Source organism: Giraffa tippelskirchi, chromosome 2 (genome assembly GCF_054371585.1).
Source record: "Giraffa tippelskirchi isolate mGirTip1 chromosome 2, T2T-mGirTip1v1.2.pri, whole genome shotgun sequence".
In the NCBI taxonomy this organism is placed as follows: Eukaryota; Metazoa; Chordata; class Mammalia; order Artiodactyla; family Giraffidae; genus Giraffa; species Giraffa tippelskirchi.
Window position 1 is genome coordinate 229,698,873 of NC_137276.1, and position 14,846 is coordinate 229,713,718.

Sequence of the window (14,846 nt, forward strand, 5' to 3'; positions counted from 1 at the left end):
AGTTGCTCCAGCCGATGAACATGAGTGTTTTCTCCTAATATTATGATTTCTCAGCGTTCAGCCGAGAGCTGAGTAAAGCTACATGAGTCACGGGATACACGTGGCTGTGGTGCTGTCACACAAAGCCCAATCCGGCGTCTGCAGCGCTCAGGGGTATGAGTGACCAGCCTTCCGAGGTGAAGGCTGGGGGAGGGTTGTGTGGTCTCCGAGCGCGGGTGTGTGGGCGCAGCGATCAGGTGACTGCTTGTATCCATGTCAGTTTGAGAGGGTTCCTTCCTAACCTGCTCAGGAATTAAGTCAGACACTGCCCCCCTCGCCCCCAACCCCAGCAGATATTCTGCAGAGGGTCTGGGGGCAGGGCGGTCACGATGTCCGAGCCGCTGGAAAATGCTGAGGGGTGAGTGAGTGAGCGTGTCGGGGCTGGTGATTCATGGGTTTCGTGGAGGCGGGGACAGTCCCCGGTCCGTGTTTGTCAGTGAACCATAAGGCAGTGGAGATTTTGGCCGGCGTTCGGACTCGTTACTCACCCTGGCTTTCTAATAACCCTTTGATGTCCGCAAACCACTCCCACCCAGAATCCCTTTTGTACAGTGCACAAGAAGTGCCCACGTGGCTTGCTGTGAGTTGCTGTACGAGGAAGACAGATTCGTGGTTGGGAGTGGATACTAAACCCCTGCTCTGAGGAGATGGAGGAGAGGTAGGAAGTTTTCAGTGGTTGGAAAGCAGGCAAAACCCGGCTCCCCAGAGATGGCCCTTGAACTCAGTGGCTCTCAGCCTAGAGTGGCTCTGGCCCCCAGGGGACCCTTGGCAATACCTGAGTACATTTTTTGGGTGTTACACTGGGGTGGGGCGGGTGCCACTGGCATCTGGTGGGCAGAGGTGAAGGGTGGGCCTGAGCATCCCAGGATGCACACGATTGCCCCCACTGCAAAGGAGGGCCCAGCCCCAGGGGTCCACATGGTACAGAGTGAAAAACCCTGATTTAAATGGCAGTGGGAAAATCTTCATTGGCCTCTCTTCTGGCCAAGGCCAACAGCACGCTGATGAAGCCTGCTGGTCCTAGAGTTTTCTCCCCCTTGTTGTTCAGTCGCTAAGTCACGTCCAACTTCTTGCAACCCCAACCCCACGGACTGCAGCACGCCAGGCCTTCCTGTCCCTCACTACCTCCCAGAGTTGGCCCAAGTTTACATTCATTAAATCGGTGATACCATCCAACCATCTCATCCTCTGCTGCCCTCTTTTCCTTTGGCCTTCAATCTTTCCCAGCATCAGGGTCTTTTCCAGTGAGTCAGCTGTTTGCATCAGGTGGCCAAAGTGTTGCAGCGTCAACGTCAGCATCCGTCCTTCCAGTGAGTATTCAGGGTTGATTTCCCCCGTATCTGGTGTATATCTGATGTGGTGGTGCAGGGCGCTGTTGTTATTGCCCTGCTGGTTCAGATGGTTACGCCCCAGGCTGTTTGGTCTCATGACAGTTCAGTTTCCACGAGGGTCCATTCAGCAAGTGATCACATGGCCAGAGTCAGGAAGTGCCTGGGGCCCACGGCACACAGCCCGCCTTTCTCACTGGCGGGCTGTTGAGTAGAAGAGAGAGTGTGAATGTCATAGGAATGAGCTTGCATTCACAGAGGACAGGAAGCAGCGCTAAGGTGACTGAGGATGGGGCTAAGGGTTGGTGTGTGTGTTTGGTTTTATTAACTGTCGAGCTTAAATAGAGAAGATTTCCATTCTGGATGCTAAACCATGCACACTTATTTGGGAACTTCACAGTTAAGGTGATATGAGTAATTCTTTAGTAGACAGTTAATTGGCCTTTTTTTTTCCCCCCTGATAACTCACTTGGTAAAGAATCCACCTGCAATGCAGGAGACCCCAGTTCGATTTGTGGGTTGGGAAGATTCGCTGGAGAAAGGATAGGCTACTCACTCTAATATTCTTGGGCTTCCCTGGTGGCTCAGCTGGTAAAGAATCTTCCTGCAATGCGGGAGACCTGGGTTTGATCCCTGGGTTGGGAAGATCCCCTGGAGAAGGAAAAGGCTACCCTACCCATTCCAGTATTCTGGCCTGAAGAATTCCATGGACTAGACAGTCCATGGGGTTGCAAAGAGTCGGACACGACTGAGCGACTTTGGCTTCAGCTTTTAACCCCAGTTATCTTGTTCTTTACTCTGCTCTCCATAGTAGTTTTGTTGTTTAGTCACTCAGTTGTGTCCAACTCTTTTGTGACCCCATGGACTGTAGCCCGCCAGGCTCCTGTCCATGGGATTCTCCAGGCAAGAATACTGGAGTGGGTTGCCATTTCCTTCTCCGGGGGTTCTTCCCGACCCAGGGATCAAATCTGCGTCTTCTGCGTTGGCAGGCGGATTCTTTACCACTAGCACCACCTAGGAAACCCCCCTGCATGTCAGAGTCCTTTCGTAATTGCTTGTTTTCTGACCTGTAATGTCATTTCAATTTTTAATATCCATTCATTTTTAAGGTAAAATTTTTATTTTTATATTAAACTGCTTCTTTAATGTGAAAGTCACTCAGTCTTGTCCGACTCTTTGCGACCCCATGGACTGTACAGTCCATGGAATTCTCCAGGCCAGAATACTGGAGTAGGTAGCCTTTTCCTTCTCCAGGGCATCTTCCCAACACAGGGATCGAACCCAGGTCTCTCGCATTGCAGGCGGGTTCTTTACCAGCTGAGCCACAAGGGACGCAGTGTTCTGGACAGTGTTCTCTGAGTATTACAGAAGGGATAGCATAAGTGGCATTCCCCAGGCTCTCGGACAGTGGAACCCCCTCTACCGTGGCCAGTGTTCCATGGAACGTGCTTTGGGGATACGCTTTTGTAAGCCAGGGGCAGGAGACTGCAGTGTCCACACTGGAGTGTTTGTGATGGGTCTTAGCTTGGCGTTGGTCTTCTGTGAGGAGAGCTCTCCGGGGGCTTCCTGGATTAATCTGCTGCTGTGGGAATCTCTTCATAGCTCAGGACCATCCTGTCTGTCCACTGTGTCCACAGTGACCCATCTGCCCAGCTTACCATAACTGCAGCTGCTGAATGGTGCTTCTACCCCAAATCAGGGCTTGTGGTGGTTTCCAGAGCTGGGCAGGAATAAGCTCTGTTTGTTGGCTCAGCCTTGATAGAAGGCTGATCAATACCTTTAGCCACTAAACCATTCTGTGTCCTTCTGAGCATTTGGCTGTTACTGATGCTTCTTCATTTTGTTTTTTTCCCTCTGTGTCATTTGCTATGAATATTTTATGAGTCGAAAAGGCTCACACTAGGTTTAAGGAAAACAGAATTAATTTTTAATGTCGAAAGGTAGTAGACGTTTTTTCGTACGAAATGCTTAAATATATACTGAGCAAGCTGAACCTGGGCAAGCTCCAGGAGACGGTGAGGGACAGGGAGGCCTGGTGTGCTGCGGTCAGTGGGGTCACAAAGAGTTGGACGTGACTTAGCGGCTGAACAAGAGCAAGCTGCAGGCAGCATGGGTCACAGTAAAACAGAGAGAGTGGCATTCATCTGATAGTTTTCTCGAGGGCCAGCCGCGTGTCGGACGCTCATCTGGAGGGTCAGCTAGCAGAGCAGACCCGTGCTGAGTATGTGCTCAAGAGACGCTCGCGTATTTTCACCCCTTTTCTCCGCCATGGCTGAGAGATGGCATGCACAGGGCTTTCATTTGTCCCAGGCTCTACTGCCAGGAAGCAGACATAGGATTGCTGATTCCAAAATCCCACTGCTTTATACTGGGCTAGTCTTGCTGTCTTTTTTTTTCTCCCCATGTGGTCGATGCAAATAGGAAGCATATGAAAGATGGAATCATTTCAGATTTCAGTCAGACCCCCTCCTTCAGTGAAATCCCTTCGTGGGAGCTGCCCCCACTGTCGTACTGAAAAGTGCTGTCACCGGGCCCACAAGCTGTGTTTTCAGAGTTGGAGGGAACTAGCCACAGACACTCCCCAAGTGGAGAGGGGCCCACCTCGGTCCGTGTCGGGGGAAAAACAAGCTTACACCCCCCAATGCTGCTTGTCTCCGAGGAGGTCCGTCCAAGTGCTGATGTGGTGTCACGGCATCCCGGGTAAAGATAAGACCCGAGTCCACTGGGTGGTCCACAGGACGGCTTCCCGCATTGGGAGCCGGGGTGTGGAGGTGCTGGGGGCAGAGTGTCGGGAAAACGGCCCGAGACCTTCTAGAACGTGCCATGGGGTGGGAGGCCCAGGCAACAGCTGTCCCCAGTATTTCTGAAGTCCAGTGTCACTGGGCACGTGTGTGGCTGTGCTTAGGTCAGGGATGTCTTTATCATTGAGTGAGTGAGTGATAGTTGCTCAGTCGTGTCTGACTCTGTGTGACCCTATGGACTTGTAGCCCACCAGGCTCCTGTGTCCATGGGATTCTCCAGGCAAGAATACTGGAGTGGGTTGCCATTTCCTTCTCCAGGGGATGTTCCCAACACAGGGATTGAACACAGGTTTCCTGCATTGCAGGCGGATTCTTTACCATCTGAGCCACTATGGAAGTCTTTATCATTACTTAGCTCTTTAATCAGTCGTGTCAGCCTTTTGTTTTATTTTGTTTTTACGGCACATTAATAACTCCTCGTGCTTTTATACAGGGAGGCCGGTCTGCTCTTCTCCTTGGGGCAGTGAGCCCGCCTCCCACAAGCACGGTGACATCTGTGGTGAGGCCAGAGGTGGAGACGGATCTCTGTGCCCCAGGGTGACACGACCGGTCAGACGCTGCCCCTCGGCCAAGACGCGGCCCCTCTTGGTGACACGTTTGTCCTGGCAAACTCAGTGACAGCCGGTGGGCGGACGGACAGACACTGAAGGGGCACCCAGCGGCAGCTCAGAACGAGGAAGGCGGCGTTTCCCTGGCCCGCAGGCAGCGCCCTGACGCTATGCTCTCCCGTCCTAGGACAGACGCGCTGCTCCTGAGGCTGTCCCTGGTGGTTGGCAGGGAGGTCTTCTACGCCGCCCTCTGGGGGAGTGTCCTGGCCAGCCCATCCATCCGCCTGCCCGCCTCGCTCTTTGTGGTGGGCCACATCAACCGGGGCGTGCCTGGCCGGGAGCAGAAGTACATGCTGGGGACTGACTACCAGCTGACGGTGGGTGCCCCAGTCCTGGCAGGGGGCGGTGGAGGGCGGGGGCCCCAGCGGAAAGTGGAAGTGTTCCGAGAGACCAGGCCGGCGAGGAGGCGGCCTCACTGTGCAGCCCCGATGGGGACGTGGGTCTCTGACACCTGCATCACCGCGTGTGTGTTCACACATGCTGCTCACACCTGACCAGGGCCCTTCAGGAGACCCCGCGGCTTCTGTAATACAAGCGGCTCCTGAGAGCCCCCAGCTGGGGGTCTGCTGCTGAGCCGCAGCCGTGCTTTCAGCCCCTACCCCGCTCCCCGGCACACTGACCGCTGGCCACCGCCTGCAAACAGGCTCCTCCTCCGGCTCCCACCGTCTTCCCGCATGTTCGCCTCTCCTCCGGCTGCTCACACACCTAGGTTGTCCAGGTTCCTCAGGGGTCTGTCCCCAGGCCTCCTTCCCTGGAGGTGACCTGTCTTCTCATGATCTTGAAAACCGGGAATTTCTCAGATCTGTTGTCTTTTTCTCCCCAAACTTCTCCAGTTCTCCATGCCACAATACTGCAGTGAGTAGCCTCTCCATTCTCCAGGGGATCTTCCCAACCCAGGGATTGAACCCAGGTCTCCCGCGTTGCAGGCAGATTCTCTACCAGCTGAGCTACCAGGGAAGCCCAAGAATACTGGAGTGGGTAGCCTATCCCTTCTCCAGCGGATCTGCCTGAACCAGGAATCAAACTGGGGTCTCCTGCATTGCAGGCGGATTCTTGACCAACTGAGCTATCAGGGAAACACTTCCAAACTTCAGTTCAGTTCAGTCGCTCAGTTATGTCCGATTCTTTGCGACCCCATGGACTGTAGCACGCCAGGCTTCCTTGTCCATCACCAGCTCCCAGAGCTTGCTCAAACTCATGTCCATCAAGACGGTGATGCCAGCCAACCATCTCATTCTCTGTCATGCCCTTGTCCTCCAGCCTTCAGTCTTTCCCAGCATCAGGGTCTTTTCCAGTGAGTCAGTTCTTTGCATCAGGAGGCCAAAGTATTGGAGTTTCAGCTTCAGCATCAGCCCTTCCAGTGAATATTCAGGACCGATTTCCTTTAGGATGGACTGGTTGGATCTCTTTGCAGTCCAAGGGACTCTCAAGAGCCTTTTCCAACACCACAGTTCAAAAGCATTAATTCTGCCAAGTCAAATCAGTTCTCCCAAACTTAACACTTGTTTAATGGCCTGCAGTCTGTCGCCACCTAGTGGTGGACCTCGCTTCAAACTGAAAATGTTCAAAGCTGATTTCATCGTTAAGAAAGCGGGCAGCGATTCCTTACCCCTCTGAATCCATTCCTCTTTGCACCGTGGAAATAATAGGTCTTCCTGTGGGGCTCTCCGAGAGAAAGAGTGATGAAGGGACGTCGTCCGATGCTGAGGACAGAGGAGACCCTCACAGATACACCCCGTCCTCCCCTGCCCATCAGCGCTGCTTTGTCGCCACCTGTGTTTTCACCTCCCTGCTTCTGCATCTTCGGTCTTGTTCCTGGACCACCATGTAATTTTCTAACTGGTTTCTCCCTGTCTCTTCCCTCTCCCATCCAGTGCTTTTTTGGTTGCTACGAGACTTCGCTTTGCTGAAGCATAGCTTTGCTTAGATCTTTTCTGTGCTTGAAAAATTACCTGCTGCCAGCAGATAAAGTCCATCCTCAGGAGCTCCCAGTCTGCTCCCGGCTGCCGAGAGGCCTGACTCTCCCCTCTCAGCCGTCTGTGCCCCCAGAGCTCGCTGCCCCTCCTGGCCTGGCATGTCTGTGATGCCGTCTTTGCTCGAGCTGGTCCCTCCCTCTTCCCGCGCTGACTGCCCGTCTCTTCTCTCCCATCTCAGCATCTGTCCTGCCTGTCTTTCAAGCTCGGCTTCCCTACAAAGCTTCGCTGTTCCCTCAGATGAAAGGTCTCGCCCTCTCCTCTTCCCGGTTTTCACAGCTTTTTGTTAAAACTCTTCTTATGGCTGGTTCTCTATCCTGCAGCTGTAGCACATCTATTTGTACTCAGAAAGGACCCTCAAAATCCATATTGAATTGCTTTGGAGTCCACTTGACTGGATGTCATTGGAGTTTTAGTATAGTCGAAAGTCCCTGTTGGAACCTAAAAACGTTTCTTTCTGGGACTGTAGGATCTGAGGTCCTAGAGCCTGGCCATCTGGTCCAAGCTCCTCCACTTCTGAAATGGAGTAGCAAGGTCTTCCCCATGACACAGAGCCCCCCCCCCCCCCAGCGTCTGGAACTAGAACCAAGTTACCCATATATACACTGTGTTGTTCTCTTCCACGTGACATTCACATGGTGGTTTCAAGATGACCAGGAAAAGTTGTTTTCATTTTTACGCCTAAAAAGAATAGCTGCCAGTGATGTTCAATGTCTTGGGCATGAAATGTTCACGGCATCTTGTCCTTTGCAGATCAAGTCCTTATGTGCGTCCCTGTTGGACTCAAACGTGCTGGTGCAAAGAAATAACCTGGAGATTGTCCTGTTCTTCTTCCCATTTTATACCTGTCTGGTGAGCCATCTGTGTTCTTCCAGGCAGTTCTGGTCTTCCCCGAGGCCGTGGGGTAGGCGGGACAGACCCGAGCCGTCTTGTCAGGAGGGGAGGGCAGGTGCTCAGTGACCAGTGTCCACGTTCAGCTCATTTCTGTGTGGGTGGTGTTTCCATAGCAGAACTGAGGAGCTTCCTCCCTGGGCAGTGTGTGAAGAACCCACCCCTTCTGAGAACCCCCTCTTTAAAGCTTGGTAGGCTGGTAAAGAGGATCCACATGTCAGAAGGCCAGCAATTTACTGTGTCATCACCTTGCAGCAAAGTTTCCTCCATCCTTCTCCTAGGATTCCAACGAGAGTACCATCCCCCTGCTCAGATCCGACATCGTGCGCATCCTCTCAGCTGCCACTCAGACCCTCCTGAGACGGGATATGTCTCTGAACAGAAGGCTTTACGCGTGGTTACTTGGTACGTAGGGACTAGAGAGCCAGAGGGAAGGTGCTGATTTGGGGAATAAGTTCTAATCTTGGTGATGCGTTTCTGAATGTCATCAGTGTGGGAAGATGGCACGCAGACTGAACTGTCAGCTGGTCAGCAGAGTTCTGCTGTCTAGCCCGCAGCTTTGCTTATCTTGCAGTCAGTACATAAAATACAGGGAAGTAACAGGATCTTTTGAAGAAGGAAATGTCAACCCATTGCAGTGTTCTTGCCTGGGAAATCCCACAGACAGAGGAGCCTGGCAGGCTACAGTAGTCCATGGGGTTGCAAAGAGTCGGACACGACGGAGCAACTGAGTGCTGAGACTTGTAAAGTGTTAACTGAATTCCATTTTAAGAAACCTGAAAAAACAAAAAGTAATGGTGGCTAGGCCTTATTCAGGTAGAAGCCTGTTGCTGTGGAGAAGTTTCATGGGATAAGGGTGTGTGTGAGAAAACCCAGAAACGTGGGAATATGGTCAAGGAAGGTTTTGTCTGGATGGGAACATATGTGGCTTTGACGCGTTTGGGGAGGTACTTGGATGACTTACTGTTTGATGGCTCAGCTGGTAAAGAATCTTTCTGCAATGCAGAAGACCCGGGTTTGATCCCTGGGTTGGGAAGATTCTCCTGGAGAAGGGAATGGCAACCCACTCCAGTGTTCTTGCCTGGAGAATCCCGCGGACAGAGGAGCCTGGCGGGCTACAGTCCATGGGGCCGCAAAGAGTCAGACTCACACTTTGCCTCTCTTTGGGTGACTTTGAGAGCACGCGAGAACCCTGGTTCATGTTTCTGTGCACCAGCAGGAAAAGAGCCCTTGACTGTCAGTGGGAAGGCTTCATGCGGACAAGTTCAGGAGATCACAGGGCCTAGAAGGTAGCACTTTCTGAATGTTGCAGATTCCCAAGTTCTTGTCCCTAAGGTGGTGTACAGAGTGATTGTGAAAGGACTCCAGAGCTTCACTTTTAAGACTTTATTTTTTTGGAGCAGTTTTAGAGTCACAACAAAACTAAGAGGAAGGAATGGAGAGTTCTCATCTAGCCCGCCTCCGTGAAATGCACGTGGGCCTCCCCCACAACCAGCATCTCCCACCGGAGCGGCACGTTTATCACAGTTGAGGGGCCTACACCAACACGTCTCGTCCTCACCCACAGCCCCCTGTTCATTCACACTCTGTGCTGTGCGTTCTGTGGCTTTAGACAGAGGTGTAATAATATGCGTCTCCCATTACCGTGTCACACGGAGGATTTTCACTGGCCTGAAAGCCTCTGCTTCTCAGCTTTTTCTCTTTTTAACCCTCCTGGTGCTCAGTTGCTCAGTCATGTCCAACTCTTTGCAGCCCCATGGACTGAAGCCCGTCAGGCTCCCCTGTCCATGGGATTCTCCAGGCAAGAATACTGGAGTGGGTTGCCATTTCCTTCTCCAGGGGATCTTCCCAACCCAGGAATCCAACCCACGTCTCCTGCTTGGCAGGCGGATTCTTTACCACTGTGCCACCTAGCATATCAATGTCAGAAAGTCCTCTTAACCCTTTCTTCTCCTAGTTATAAAACTTTCAGAAGTCATAGCACGGAAGCTTATGAAGGATTTCCAGAGGGATATTTACAGGCTCTTTTAAACATTTTTTTGTTAAAAGGATGGTTTTGTCCAATGCACAGCTCCCTTCCAGGGGGGCTCAACACCTTGTCTGTAGAGAAGACCTGGGACCCAAGCTCAGTAACAGCTTCCACTTGTATAAGCCATGACCCCATGAGTCCAGACTCTCTGCTTAGAAAGATGCTGTGCCTTGCCCTAAGGACCCTAGAGACTTAGCCCTGGCTCAAAATGAGGACGTACAGATGAGAATACCTTGATTTCCCATACTGCTGTACAAGTAAGCACCAGTTTTCAAAAATGATAGTCATTCTGTTTGATCCTTGTAATCATACTTGTTGAAGACAATCAGGATGAATTCTTGGGGTAAACTCAACTGAGGCTTGTTGAGATGGAATTCTGCCTGTCTGATCCCTGGCACACCACTGTCAGAAATACAGAACTTGGTTTCGCTGGATCTGATTTTGGTTTTCTGTTGGAGGCATTCTATTTTTTGAAATAACAGAGCATAAGACCTTTGCACGATAAGATGTACTCTAAACGTGTAGATTTCTTTACATCTCATGGTTCTTGTTCTTTTATAGGTTCAGATATTAAAGGAAATACTATCGTGCCCGAATCTGAAGTCTCAAATGCTTATGAAGACCAGTCCGTGTATTTTTTTGAGAAATACTCCAAGGATCTTTTAGTTGAGGTAAAGGAGCATTTCTGGAAAGGGGATCCCAATCAGGACCTTTCTAATTGTGGTTCTTCAGTGGGGTTCCTTGTGGGACCTCACAGGAGACATGGGGCCCGTTCCTTCACACGCGGTTGGGAAAAGTCCATGTGTGGTCATCCCCTGGAATTCACGGGGACTGGTTCCAGCCCTGTCCCCACCCCACCCTGTGGACACCAAAACCCACAGATGCTTAAGTCCCTCACATATGACACAGCCTGGTGTTCACACGTAACATGCTCGCCCTCTCGTGTGCCTTAACTCATCCTACATGACTTGTGCTACCATCTCTAGGTGATTTGTGACATAAGTGCTATGTAAATATGTTGTAGAACACAGTGTAAATCCTACATAAGTAGTTGCTAATGCATGGCAAGCTCAAGTTTTGCCTTTGGGAACTTTCTGGAATTTTTTTCCACAACTGTTTGCAATCTGTGGATGATTGAGCCTGAGGATGCAAGACCCATGGTATGGAGGGAGGGCCACAGGTTCTCCTCTCATGTTGCGTGGCTGCTTTCACTTATATCCCAGTGTTTAACAACTGGAACAACCTGGGACGTCACACCAAGAGGGCTGATTCTTAAGTAGGTTGATGAGGAATCTGGGGCCCTCAAGGAGAAAGGGGCAAACTTTTTTTTTCCTACATTCCTTCATCTTAGTCATATAAGACATTTTTTTTTCTTAAACTCTGAGTTGTTATGACAACAATTTATTTCTTCTAAGACTAACTTTCTTTAAACCCAGAGCTAATGATTATACAACAAAACAACTCATCTTGCTCAAGGGTATGTTTTTCCTTAAACTCTATACTAATGATTATATAGCAATAATGTATCTTGCTCAAGGACATGTTTCTCCTCCTTAAGAGCCTTCTGACTCATCCTGTTATCTTAAGGGGGATGTTGTGGGAGTGGGTCTGGTAAAACCTTTCTACTGTTAGTAACCAACTGAAAAAGTATATGAAGCCCCACTCGAACCCCGCCCCGTTCTGATGTCTACGTCAGAAGCTTTCTCTGCCCGCTTTGCACCGTAATAAAACTTTTGCCGCACAAAGCTCTAAGTGACTGAAGCCGGGTCTCTGGTCCCAAAGCAAAACCCTCTCCTTTGGCGATTCTGGATCCAACACCATTCACCGTAAGCCATGAACACTGCTGCTGCTGCTGCTGCTAAGTCGCTTCAGTCGTGTCCGACTCTGTGCGACCCCAAAGACGGTAGCCCACCAGGCTCCGCCATTCCTGGGATTCTCCAGGCAAGAATACTGGAGTGGGTTGCCATTCCTTCTCCAGTGCATGAAAGGGAAAAGTGAAAGTGAAGTTGCTCAGTCATGTCCGACTCTTAGCGACCCCATGGACTGTAGCCTACCAGGCTCCTCCGTCCATGGGATTTTTCCAGGCAAGAGTACTGGAGTGGGGTGCCATTGCCTTCTCCGGCCATCAACACTATACTGTATATAATATCCTAATGTGTGGCTTTTTTTAAAAAAAAACAACAACAGGGTCTGGCTGAGATCCTGCACCAGAAATTCCCTGACACCGACGTAGAGGAGCGCCACCATGGGTACCTGAGGCCCTTCCGCGTCCTCGTCAGTCTGCTCGACAAGCCGGAAATAGGTAACACGAGCCGCACTCTGCTGTCACATGCCGAAGTTGGATTCCCTGCTGAGGGGGTTAACGATGAGAGGGTGAGATGCAGTCACCCCACTGTTTGGTAGTGGTTCAGTCGCCAAGTCGGGTCTGACTCTGGCGACCCCGTGGACTGCAGCCCGCCAGGCTCCTCCATCCATGGGATTCTCCAGGCAAGAATACCGGAGTGGGTTGCCATTGCCTTCTCCAAGGGATCTTCCCAACCCACAAATCAAACCCAGGTCTCTGGCATTGAAGGCAGGTCTCCTGCATTGCCCGCGGATTCTTTGCCGACTGAGCTACAAGGGAAGCCACCCCATTGTTTAGAATACAGTTTAATCTTTGGAATTTCATAATCTCGAGGGACCTCAGTCATGCTCTCTGCTCCAGTTTTCACTGTTTGCTGCTGCCGCTAAGTCGCTTTAGTCTCGTGTCCAACTCTCTGTGACCCCACATTCCGTAGGACTGTAGCCCACCAACTCCTCTGTCCATGGGATTCTCCAGGCGAGAATGCTGGAGTGGGGTGCCATATCCTTCTCCAGGGGGTCTTCCCAGCCCAGGGATAGAACATGGGTCTCTCACCTTGCAGGCAGAGTCTTCTTAAATGTTTTGCACAATTACTTGAACTTTTAGGAAAATACCTTTGAGCTGTTGTGCGCATTGGCACACATGCCTGCAGGGCAAGTACAGTACTGACTTTGCGAGACCGTATCTTCAGTTAAATGGCTTTGGTTGTATTCTCAAGAAAACAGGGGACTCTCCTCCGTCTTTGCCTTGAGAGTCCAGACAAGCTCCTTCTGCCGCGTAGACCTCAGTCTTTTCCTCTGTCACGTGAAGGAGGGTCTGATTTCGGAGAGACAGCAGCGAGTGGTAACTTGAAGTGAGATCTTAGACGCCTGCTTATGAATTGAACCTGGGTAGCCTGGATGAAAGCCAGGAATCATGGCCGCTAGTCCAGCAAGGGCTAGAGGCGAGAAGCAAAACACCACCGGCCCTTACCCCCATTGAAAAATGCATTTGTCAAAGAAGCAAAGGCTGTAAAAACAGGTACAAAGTTTATTATTAGAGACTCAGAACAAGTAGGAGAGCACGCAGAGAAACAGTATGTTTAGTTAAGACGGAAGAAAGGCAGAGGTAGGGCTTCCCTGATGGCTCAGTGGTAAAGAAGCCACCTGCGGTGCAGGAGAGGCAGGAGACCCAGGTTCCATCCCTGGGTCGGGAAGACCCACTGGAGAGGGAAATGGCAACCCACTGCAGTATTCTTGCCTGGGAAATCCCATGGACAGAGGAGCCTGGTGGGCCCCAGTCCAGGGCGTCGCAAAGAGTCGGGCACGACTGAGCATGCACACAAGAGGCCCATCGGTAAGGCAGAGAAAGGGTGTGGGCGTCCCATCTAGTGAGGAGCGCAGTAGAGAGATGGTTAAATCATCTGTATAGGGCAGTTCCTCCAGGTCTTCGTTTGCCTTTGGCCAGTTACCTGATTCGTTTCCCCACACCCGACGAGCCCGAGGACCGCCCCCAATATGCGTGTGCAACTTTCTCCCAATATGGATTCCAGCCCAAAGGCCAACAGTGGGAAGGCTTAGCATTACATATTATGGGATGGTGCTCCTCCTCTTTCGACCCTCAAGAAGCCTTCCTGTGCCTATGCAGTGTCTCCCTTGCCCCAAGGAGGGGAAATACGTGAACTCTTGATCCTTTACGCAAATGGAGTTCAGCCCCTCTGTCCCTGCCCACAGCTGTGTCTTAAAACCGGAAGGAAGCCTGGCTCTTTACCCTATTGGTGTTATTATTCCTATTCGAAGTGCAAACAGGAGGCTGATGGTAAATATCCAGCCTCCAGCCCACCTGCCTCTTTTCCTCAAGAAATGTAAACAGGAGGCTGGTTGTAAACGCCCCGCCTGGAGCCCATCTGTCTCAGGCCTCAGGTTAAACTAGACGCTGGGTCGGGAAGGCCCCCCCTTTACGCACTGTGGTCCTCTGGGCGTCAGTCGAGGAAAATGACATACTTTCCCCTTGCTTTAAAAATAAACTGCTCCAGTGTCCATTCACTCAGAGAAATCAGCATCTCATGCCTTGAACAGTGTCACAGGCCAAGAAAGCCCTTCTCCTCCCCTGGATTCAGTCTTGATGGCATCCTCTGAGCGTGCAGGGCGGCCCGTTGCTCGGATGCTGTTTGCAGAGAACAGGAGTGGAGAGTGTTAGTGAAGTTCCTCTCCGTCAGGCGTCAGGACGGAGACCTTTCCTTGATGCTTTCAGAGACGTGCGTGGGGCATCTATGCAGCAGGGGAGGTGCTAACCTCTAGGCAAATAAAGGGAAAAGAAGGCTTCTGGTCAAGTTAGAAGGGAGACGGCAGTCCTAATGCATCCTAGCTGTTGTTAATAGTAACAGTGACATTTGGGGGGCAATTATTTTGTGCATCATTAATATTTGTTGCTGTTGTTCAGTCGCCAAGTCGTGTCTCTTTGCCACCCCATGAACTGCAGCACGCCAGGCTTCCCTGTCCTTCACTATCTCCCAGAGCTTGCTCAAACTCATGTCCATTGAGTCAGTGACGCCATCCAACCATCTCATCCTCTGTCATCCCCTTCTCCTGCCTTCAATCTTTCCCAGCATCAGGGTCTTTTCCAGTGAGTTGGCTCTTTGCATCAGGCAGCCGAAGTATTAGAGCTTCAGTATCAGTCCTTCCAATGAGTAGTCAGGGTTGATCTCCTTTAGGATGGACTAGTTTGATCTCCTAGCTATCCAAGGGACTCTCAAGAGTCTTCTCCAACCCCACAGTTCAAAAGCATCAATTCTTTGGCATTCAGCTTTCTTTATGATCCAGTTCTCATATCCATACGTCTCTGGTGGCTCAGACAG

The 14,846-nt window shown here is 51.2% G+C and overlaps 1 protein-coding gene across 7 annotated transcripts in view; it reads left to right on the top strand.

The window, feature by feature from the left end:
• Positions 1-14,846, top strand: part of DOP1B (DOP1 leucine zipper like protein B) — a 129,180-nt gene that overhangs the window by 38,287 nt on the left and 76,047 nt on the right. For 6 of the 7 annotated variants that reach the window (XR_014077699.1, XR_014077700.1, XM_081573051.1 and 3 more), the window contains 5 exons: positions 4,904-5,093; positions 7,503-7,601; positions 7,922-8,045; positions 10,231-10,340; positions 11,857-11,971. Coding sequence is in view for 4 of the 7 variants with exons in the window: in XM_081573051.1 (XP_081429177.1) it covers positions 4,904-5,093; positions 7,503-7,601; positions 7,922-8,045; positions 10,231-10,340; positions 11,857-11,971 (638 nt within the window). In the remaining 3 variants the exon portion in view is untranslated. The remainder of the gene's footprint in view (positions 1-4,903; positions 5,094-7,502; positions 7,602-7,921; positions 8,046-10,230; positions 10,341-11,856; positions 11,972-14,846) is intronic. The other variant, XM_081573054.1, reaches the window with a different exon arrangement.